This window comes from Echiichthys vipera (assembly GCF_963691815.1).
Source record: "Echiichthys vipera genome assembly, chromosome: 19".
NCBI classification, from domain to species: Eukaryota; Metazoa; Chordata; class Actinopteri; order Perciformes; family Trachinidae; genus Echiichthys; species Echiichthys vipera.
The window spans coordinates 9,399,041-9,409,522 of NC_139844.1; the positions used below are offsets into that span (position 1 = coordinate 9,399,041).

The 10,482-nt window shown below is 38.6% G+C and overlaps 1 protein-coding gene across 1 annotated transcript in view; it reads right to left on the reverse strand.

Annotated features, from left to right (window-relative positions):
• man1a1 (mannosidase, alpha, class 1A, member 1) overlaps nucleotides 1–10,482 on the reverse strand; it is a 143,754-nt gene that overhangs the window by 98,637 nt on the left and 34,635 nt on the right. The window contains exon 2 of the mRNA XM_083934218.1: nucleotides 8,357–8,453. Coding sequence (XP_083790344.1) covers nucleotides 8,357–8,453 — 97 coding nt within the window. The remainder of the gene's footprint in view (nucleotides 1–8,356; nucleotides 8,454–10,482) is intronic.

Below are 10,482 nucleotides of genomic sequence, written 5' to 3' on the forward strand. Positions count from 1 at the left end.
GCAGAATACAATCCACATTGCAGTGTCTGCACCAATAATAAGGAAGGGTTACTACCACATTCTTACAACTGAAATCCATTGCCATCAGAGTAAAGCGTTCATTGATTTCAGAAAGCAAGTGTTCGTGTTGTCAGAGCATCACATTAGAGAACTCTTCTTCTAATGCCAGCGTGTCCTTGTAATAAAAATGAAAAAAAAAACAAGTGGATTTCATGAAGGCCTCGGTACAAACTCAACCTCTGGCTCATTGGTTTATAATGGGGCTGAGATTAAATTAAATACCGTAATGTCTTACATGAGTCAGGGACAATTCACCTGCACTGAGCTCCAAATGAGCTCCTGATGATCTGAGAAATTTAACAAGGTAATAATTCATCTTCCAGGGGACATTTAACATAATCTGGTCAGGGAGATAAAGAAAATGCCCTCAGTGGCTCTTCTGACGGGAGTTCATAAGGACAGCTAACATTAGAGCTGGACAGTTACAAAACTACTATGCAAGAAGGAGGACGAAATAATTTAGTTATTCCTAAAACCTCAAATACAATCCGAAGAGAGACATTTTGACGTTATTTTCCACATCTATATTCAGCAGGTTACAGCCTCTCTGTGAAGCACAGTGTGCTGGCTGTGTCTGTTAGCAAACTGAAATGTCACAACAGGATTTAGAAAGAGAGAGATGTACCTGCTGCTGCTCCTGTGGGTGGGTCTCAATAGCAGTGAGCTGGTTATAGACAGCTGAGTTGAGTGCTTAAAGATGGAGAGAGAGATTGAAGATGACAGGAGGAGAGATAGATGGATGTCATGGTCGCCTCTAGGTGTATTTAATTTCAGCTTAAAAGGGGCGAATGTGCAGAATCTCCAGGGTCTGAAAGCTTTTCTATTGTAGCTGATAAAGTCTTGTCTTATGAAACACTGTCCTTCAAAAATATATTGGTCAAACCATAATTAAAACCAAGAAAAGAAGCTGATTAGGATGAGGAGGACGAGTTCAGATGATATCCAAGCATTACGTCACCAAGCCCTGAGCATATGACATATCACACGCTTATTAAATTAGTCAATCAACTCTGCGTAATATTATCGACACTGCATCCAAAAGGCCGCTACCAGTCAGCCTCTATATAACTAGACTGATCATATGTGAGCTGCACAAACTGTATTTAGAGAGCCGTGTTGACAGGGCAGTGAACGCAGCGTGTTCTGGATGAAATATTGTTTGTGACTGAAATTGGTGCACCACCATCAAAAGCTGCTACGGGAGTTTGGACGTTTGGATGAAAGAGCAATCAGTCTGTCCTTCAGTTATCCAATCGATGTGTAATTCAATTATTATTGCAACGGAGCACTTCATTTTAAATTTGTATACAATATGTTACCGTTATTCAATGTCATTCTGATTTAAAACCAAGATGTAAGTAGTTGAGACGTACAGTCGTCACTAAAACTGATGCCACATGAAGTGAATCAACTCTCTTTTTAAATCAAGATTATCTACTGTACTATAAAACTTTACGGTACGAAGTGCTTTACAAATACATTCTTTTTTTATCATATCGTGTTTATTAATATTGGAAATTTTTTAAGGTTGTTATATCTCAGAAATTCGTTCCGAATAAGTCTAGATGAAATAAATAAAATGTTTAATATCACGTTCCTTTATAATGTGAAATGAATAACTAAATAGGCAACAATCAGAGTGAAAGTTTGGAAAAAAACATCCTTAGCCAAATTAAGAGTTTTAAACAAAAAAAAAAATCTTCTTCTTCATCAAATCTAATCTTCTTCATCAGGACTGTGTGGTTGTGGTTTTATCAGATGATAGCGGTCTTGCAGCATACGCACAAAATCTCACAACTGTCAAATGTTGCTGAAACCTGATTGCTGACGTCACCCTTTACCATATGAGCCCTCCTTCGAACCAGGAAACACAAGAAGAAAAAACATGAATAACTAATGCAAAACAACAAAAAACTGTTCTAATACTGTGTCCATGGAGGACATAGTAAAAGGACTGAAAACCTATGTTTTCAGGGTGTTTGGACGAATGTGATTAACATGCTGCTAAAGACAGATGATGTTATTTCTCAAGACAACCCTGTCTCTTACCATTTCTGCTTGTTGGCACTCATTTGCTATTACAAATGAGATACACATCCAGAGTTACTTAATCAGCACCATGACCTTTTAAACAATTTGTCAAATGCTAGCATGACCTGAACACTTCCCTCTTGTCTCCTCTTATCTCCACAGTGCTGTGTCACTGCTGGAGGATGGTCTGGCTACACACGGTAACACACTGGTTCAAAGATATAACCCAATCCCAGTCATCTCTCAGGCACTAAACTCTGGCTGCAGCATTTGCTCCCTTGCAAAAAAAGATAGTGGAGATAGCAGAAGAAGCCTGACATCAGGCTTTATCCCAGCACTATACACACTGTATGCCAGACTTACTTCATTCTAAGGCTTTATTAGATACTCATTCACTGTCTTGAGAGCAAAGCTGCTTGCATTAATGGAAAGATACGAGTAGAGCTATTAAACTGGACGCAGTACATGTCCATGCTAATACAAGAATACAAACAGACTGGATTTTGCTCATATCTCTTGCTCTTTGCCGTTGAAGTGGTTGGGTTAAAAAAACAACAACATATTTTGTGCTACGGTTTGATGAAACATAACAAAATCATGGTTGGTTGTCTGCCAAAGTTGTTGAGAAGATAAACATAGTGGCCTGCCAACATTTTGGGAACATCTATGGCTGTAGTGTTTGACAGTTAAAAGCTGGAGTTGAGCAGTGAGTGTCTTCGAGCATTTAGTAGCAGAATGTCGAACCGCAAAGCAAAGAATATGCTAAACATAACAGCGCATTAAAACCTCCATGAATTGGTGAAATATCCCTGCAAACACACTAGAGAAACAGCTGACAGCACAGCTGGCGTCTGAGACCAAGGAGTTGTGCTCCTTTAGGGAATGACCACAGAAGGGGCCGATTCAACCTCCTCCCTAAAAAAAACGATGCAGCCCATCTGGAGTCTTCTCCTGTTCAACAGCTCTAAAAAGAATGAATCTTTATGGGTCGTCCAGAGTCTGTGCGAGATTACTTAAACCTCCTTTAAAGTCTGGCACAGTATTTATCAACCTTTTCTGTCGCATCCTCCTGTTTTTATCATATCATCAGGTGTTTATGTAAATAAGAGTATGGCATATTTGTGTATTCTCTTTGTGAAGATAGTTAGCTGCAAAAGGATTATATAGCAATTATGACTTAAGAGTACTTAATATAATATTTACTAGGGCTGAAATGATTTTTTTGATGATTGTAAAACATAATTTGTTCCAGCTTTTAGAATTTGCCATTTTCTTATGTCGTCAGTGATTATAAAGTGAATATCTTTGGTTTTTGGAGTGTTGGTCGGTCTAAACAACCAATTTGAAGATGTCAGCCTGGGCTTTAGAAAACTGAACTGAACAATTCACTGATTAGGAAAATTATTGTTCATAACAATGAAAACAATCATACGTTGCAACCTTAATATCTATTAAATAATGCGATTAATCCACCTGAGATTTTTTTTTCCCACTTAGCGAACAGAACATTTGGTTATTTAGTTTAGTATTTGGAAAAGACATCCTGAACTTACAGCTCGCAAAGTTTTTAATGTTGAGTTCTCCTGTGCAATTTGAACCAACAATCCAGTTTACTGTGCATCAGGGAAATAGCCTGCAGTATGCAAAGAGGCTTCATTGCGTAACATTCCAGGTCAGGCTAATATTATCATCATACATCATGTTCTATAGGAGTTGGAAATGGCTGTGACAAGGCCCCGGGGCCAAGCTGTCTTATTTACTGATGGAAGTGGGTCTGCTGGAGCAGCCAACTAAAACCTATTTACTTTTCTATAGCAGAGACATGAAGGATGGATAGAGAGAGGAAAACAGAGAGAAAGACTAACACAGAGAGTTGAACGGGCTAATCTAACAATTAGTATTCACAAAGCTGCCTTTCTTCTGTCTTCCTACATTTACGTATGACAAATTCTGGTAATGAAACAGTGGATGGAATTTACACAAAGCTGATTGAATTTCCTCATTAAACATACGAAGGAAATCATTAAAAATGAGCCTGTAAGTCTTCAACACTGCAATGGAATCGACTTAGTGGGGCTTTTGTAGTATTTTAATCAAAGGTACATCAATGAAAACACCTCCTTCCCAAACTATAATATAGAGTCTTTGTGTACATTTGACACCGACCATTACTTAGTTTTTTGGCTGGACTGCAGGAGGGCCAGCCATGTGAACATGACACTGACTGGGTGATTGAGTTACACTATCGGTCGGAGTAGTAAAGTGATATCAGCTGATCCACTTCCTTAAACAGAGTGCATTAAAGCAGTTAAAGAAGCTATAATATGAGCTTATCAACAGCTAACTTGTCCTCTCTGAAAGGCATAAGCAGCTAAAACAATCCTTCGCCATGCTTAAAGCTTGTGTTTTAGCTATCTACGGACGACATTCAAAATTGGTCTGGTCTGTTTAAAGTAACATTAATAAATAGTTGATAATAGATGATTACGATGCTACGCTTAAATTTTTGATTTAATTAAAGCATTCTTGAATTATTGTCTCAAACAGACTCTGAACCATGTCATATGGTAGGCCTACAAACAAATTACTACAGATGAACATATTTATCCATAATATCTAGGAATTCAATTCATAGACACCTTCACTGACTATTACTGTAACAATTTGGCCATAATTAAGCACACTGACCATATAGTACAGGGTCCAGCCATATACAAGGTTTAAACCTGGTCTAGTTTTCAAAAGAAACAACGTGAAATCTTGATGCAGACTGAAACGAAATTGGTCTTGACTCAAAAAATGTATTCATGTAAATATACCAGACAATATTGTCTTTGTGTCTGTGTGTATATGTGTATGTGTATGTGTATGTGTATGTGTATGTGTATGTGTGTGTGTGTGTGTGTGTGTGTGTGTGTGTGTGTGTGTGTGTGTGTGTGTGTGTGTGTGTATGTGTTTCAAGTAGATCGTTGGCCTTGCAATTGTTTTTTGACAGGTAAAGCAAAAAGGAGGCTAAACATCAGAAGATTCGTCTTCCTGCCGAAATCGAACAAAACTGTACTGACCCAAGTCTGTGGCTTCAAACATTCTACGTAACAACCCGCATATATATATATATATATATATATATATATATATATATATATGCTCAGAGTGTTGTCATCCTGTCACTTCTGTAATTTGATGGTGTTACAGAAACGTATGGTACGAGCAGAAACACAAAAATCAACAGCTCAGCTATAGTGCCTTGACTGTGTTGTACTGGAGATATGATGTTCAAAAATAACACTGCATTCTGCTTAATGGGACTAATGTAAGACTACTATAATAAGGCTCAGCCAAAATGTACATTTATTGCAATATAAACAAAATCACACAGCTGTACAGAAAACGATTAACCAGAGCCAAACACAAACCCTTGAGTGACAACTTCAGCAATCTAATGAATTACACAATGTAAGCCTCTAATGTTCATGTGACACATTTAATAAGTAGTAAGGACATGTGTTCCTCGTCTCTGGTCCATGTTTAAGGTCCGATGTACTATAGTTGCTAATTGGTGCATGAAGAAAAGTGCATTTTATATACAATTAACATAACCAACAATTAATGATAACTTGACAGTTATAAAAATATCCCCTCGAGCTGCGCTAATACATATTTTCATATTAACAATTAATTAAATGACTTTGCGTACTAGAGCTTTAAAGATTAATGTTTTTTCAACTATTACATTAATCTGCAGTGAAGAAGTATTTATAGTATTTTTTAAAGAAAAAAGTCAAAACTGTCAGATCTCAGCTTCTAAAATGTGAATATTTTCTGTTTACTTTCCTCCTTTATGACAGTAAACTGAATTTATTTTGAGTTGTGGACAAATCAAAACATTTGAGGACATTGTTTTGGGCTTTGGGAAACACTGATCAACACTTTCCCCAATTGTCTGACTTTTATAGACCAAACAACTCATCAAATAATCAACCATGGAAATAATCGCTCGTTGCAGCCATAATGTGTACTGTGAAATGAGTCATGTGTGGTAAGGAACACCCAACCTTGTAGTTTTCCTCACCTCTTAATAGCAAATGAGCAAATTTAATGTATATGTTTTGGTTTATCAGCTCACAGCTTTACTGTTTTGGTTCATTCTATGTTTTCACCACTTATCAACCCATTTTCCAGTAAATAAAGCTCTGAATATCCCACTGTACATTACCACCACAGCACCAGATTGCAGACAGACAAAGTTAGTGACTAGCTGATGAACATAATGGAAGCATTTAGCAGCTAAAGAGCCATATAATTCCCTCAAGAGTCATGTAAAACATATCTAAAGGGATCCCCAAAGAAATTTAAATCAAAGGCAACTGGACTTGGTTATTTGTCTAGGAAGACGTTTCACCTCTCATCCAAGAGACTTCATCAGTTCATGTACGCATCTGACCAGGCTGGGACTGGTGCCTGGTCAGATGCGTGGGGATAACGATGCCCTGGACAAACGAGAATATTCACAGACTTGTATCTAAAAGGAGAGTGAATACCGGCGTTACAATGGCCAGTTGGCCAGTGACATGTGCCTGGTGGACATGTAAATAAACTGTTTTCTCATAGGGAGCTATAACTTAAATAAGATGACAATGCGTTCAGAGCTATTTCCCCTGCCAATTTCCTTTAAAACATTGCCATTTCTTCTGCTTCCTTCCACTCATAATGACCGACCGCCTCCACTCGTTCCTCCTGCTGCATGCTTGAGCTTCACTGTGCAGAATTATGTTTGTGCAGACACAAGAAGGATGATTTTCACATGTATCTGCTGAAAGTGGAACGTTTACTCTGAGCTCATTGAAAATCCAATTTGAAGGGGCGGGCCTCAGGCATAATTTGTGACATCACAAACAGTTTGTATGTCCACCCTGGTCCAATCTGCAACTTGTACAAGTGTGATATAGAAACTTGGACCCACCTGTGAACATACACTGTGACAGTGAAGTAGGAAACATCTTGTGTTCAGCAGGAAAATCAACATTTAAATATTCATTAATTCTGACGGAAAAAGGAGAGAAATATTTTGTTACAGAGAAGAAATATAAAATACTGGCTTCGCTGAAAGAAACCTGCCCCTTGACGTTAAAAGGACCAGGATCAGATTTTTTTTTTAAAAACATGTAGAAAAACTTCAAACCATATCATGTACACAAATGTGTTTTGGTGTCAAGGGATCAGTCTTATCAGCAGTGAAAGCACAGGCACCTCTTTCACACATGAATGCCATCTTATCTAGTCAAGAGCTTACAAAGGCACTACTATAAACTGTCACATACACCACCCTATTCACACACTCACAATAGCGTCTCATCTGGTGCTAAAGGTATCTAAACAAATATTTTCTCTGAGAATTTAATTAGGTCAAGGGAGATAGAGAAAGAGATCTTAAATTAAAAATCTAATTCCCGCTCTTATTAATCCAATCACTCGGAATAAATTACAGTATTAATTCAGTGTACAAACAAACACTTGGAGTACACACAAAACACATGAAAAAAAACTGCTCTTCCAACTGCAGCAAAAATATCTGTGTCAGGACTGATTTTTAAATATTAAGCAGTTTCATATCTTCACACACGTAGGAGAGAACCAAATATATTGCAGGTGAAATGTGATTTAAATGAGTTTTATTGATCCGCTGCCATTGGCAGGTTCAGTCATGACAGGTCTGTGGGATGCTGTCCTTTTAGCTTTGTTTATTTTGCTGACATGTGAGTCCAGCTTTTTAAGCAAACAATCTTCAGCCAACTAAACACAATGAGACAGCACAAGGAGCAACATGTAGAGTGTGTTGTGTGTGTGTGTGTGTGTGTGTGTGTGTGTGTGTGTGTGTGTGTGTGTGTGTGTGTGTGTGTGTGTGTGTGTGTGTGTGTGTGTGTGTGTGTGTGTGTGTGTGTGTGTGTGTGGCTAGGGGATAAGAAAGGATTTTAAAAAGATGCAGTTATTATCCTGGTTTGATTTGGCTTCTGCTGCACACTCACACACAATCAAACTGGTGGATGATCAGTCGTCCCAGTCACAGCAGAAAGAAGGCACAGACACCAATAACTGGCATGTAGCACAAACAGCATATAAATATATGATAAAGCTGACATTTAGAGGTATTCATAGATGGACGACTCTGACAATTTGGCTGCTAATCTAAAGGCCAAGGCTGCTGGTGGCAGGGACAAGAGATCAATCGTGTGTGTTGTGTGTCAGTGTGTGGTCTCTCACTCACCAAATAGATTGCTGGAGTGGCCTTGCTTGGAGACGGGCCGGAGCTCATTGGAACCCCAGGCGTAGCGCCGGTAGCTGCCCCACGCATGTTTCATCATCTGACAGGGAGAGGAGGAAAAGGAGGAGGAGGAGGAGATAAGCAATTAAGAGAGTTAGTATCAACATTGAGTGCTAACAAAGACAATTAAGCCACTGTCATACAATGGTGTTTACTGGATGTTCAAGGCTAATAAAAATATGTATGAAAATCTGATAATGATGATATATTGATATACTGTGTACTGTATACTGTATATGTTCGAAATAAACACATTTTTTATAAGGATGTAATCCGATGTAATGGTAATGCAGTTTTCTAAACAAAAACATATTTTTGGCTGTTTCCTGCATTTTTTGATTCTTGTAAACAAAAATACACATCAATAATTACCTCTGCCAAGGAGGTTATGTTTTTGGCTCTGTTTTTCTGTCTGTCTGTCTGTCTGTCTGTCTGTTTGTCTGTTTGTTAGCAGGATTTCGGGGGAAAAAAATACTGGCCTGATTTCCATGACACTTTGTGGAAGGGTGTAGCATGGGGCCAAGGGAGAACCCATTAAAATGTGGAGTGGATCCAAATCACGGGGGCAGATGCACAAATTATATTCAACATTGCGAGATAGGGCATTTGTGCTGCATTCATGTGGCGCCTGAATAATCAGAAAAATGAGTTCCCGGCTGGGAAAATTCACACTACTGCATTAACATTTTGAGCAAGGGCATGCCAAGTGCCCTTCTAGTTATTTTTGTTATTGATATTTTTTGCTGTTGATTGTTAATCTATGAATCATGTGGTCCATAAAATATAACAGAGATGGCCTTAAGAAAAACACCAATCATAATTTCACACAGCACAAGTTGAAATACTCAGATTATTTGACCAACAGTCCAAAACACCATTGTAGATTTTGAGTTGAATGACTAATCGATTAATCTGCTGCTGCGTCATGTTGGCACTGGCTGTATTGTTACTATAAAGCTGCGTTTCCATCAGAGACTTTTGGTATATGTTATGAACCATACGTAACTCGTACAGACATGTACCTAAACACTAGATCTGCAGTGTTTATAGCTCCACCTTTTAGTATCACATCAGTGTGCTAGGTACTTCAACAGAAGGGCAATGAATAAAACAGGACTTGGTACCATCCACAACTTTTGACAACGGAAACCTAAATAAGGTTTAACAAACTGAACTGAACCAGGTCTGCTATCTGTATTCTTCCCACTGTTTATCCGAGAGTTACAAGTAATTCATCTTAACTTAATGGTTTATATATCAAGGCTGCCGTCAGGTCTTGATGCTGACAATGTTCAATACCTCCGTCAGAGATATGAAACCACGTTTTCCCACAACCCGCTCTGCTGCGGCTAAAAAGTCCAAATCCAATCACAAAACGAACAGCTTAGGCCTGAGGCTCTGAAATGAATAGTTAATTTGTTTGCACAGTTAAACTGCAAACTGAAATCAATAATAACACAAGCACAACATCTGTCAACATATTCTCTGTCAAGTGACCTATTCAAAGCGCCTATCAGCCGATTATGATCGGTGCGTTTGATTCATTGGCTCATTTCTGCTCAAAACAAAACCCAAATATCACTCAAATCCCCATGAAAAGGAACATATTCCTCTGCTGAGTCCCATTATGTGCTGTTGAAACCACCCAATTCCCCAGCAGGAATCATTCAAGTGTCATCTCATTTTACTCTGGTGCTGGCTGGGGGCTTTATAGCAGCAGGAACACTAGTTTCCAATCTAACACTCAGACACTCATTTCAGTCTCAGATGTGGCTCCTCCTCCAGCTCAGCATTTGTCTGTCTTGCTAATCCAGGTTACACAGCCTCGTTCTGGAGCTTTCTAGAACCTGCCTCTGGATTAGACGCAGTAAAACCCTTTATCCTCCACCTTCGGATGGAAAATCTGTTCACACACACTTCAATGATAGTGTGCTCTTGTCATATATAGGCTCTAACTGGTATATTGAAACATAGAGCGTATACGTGGTGAATATCAGCTTTGTACACCTGGATATAGTACACCACATACACAGGCATTCAGCTGAGTGATTGTGAAATTGATGCAAAGC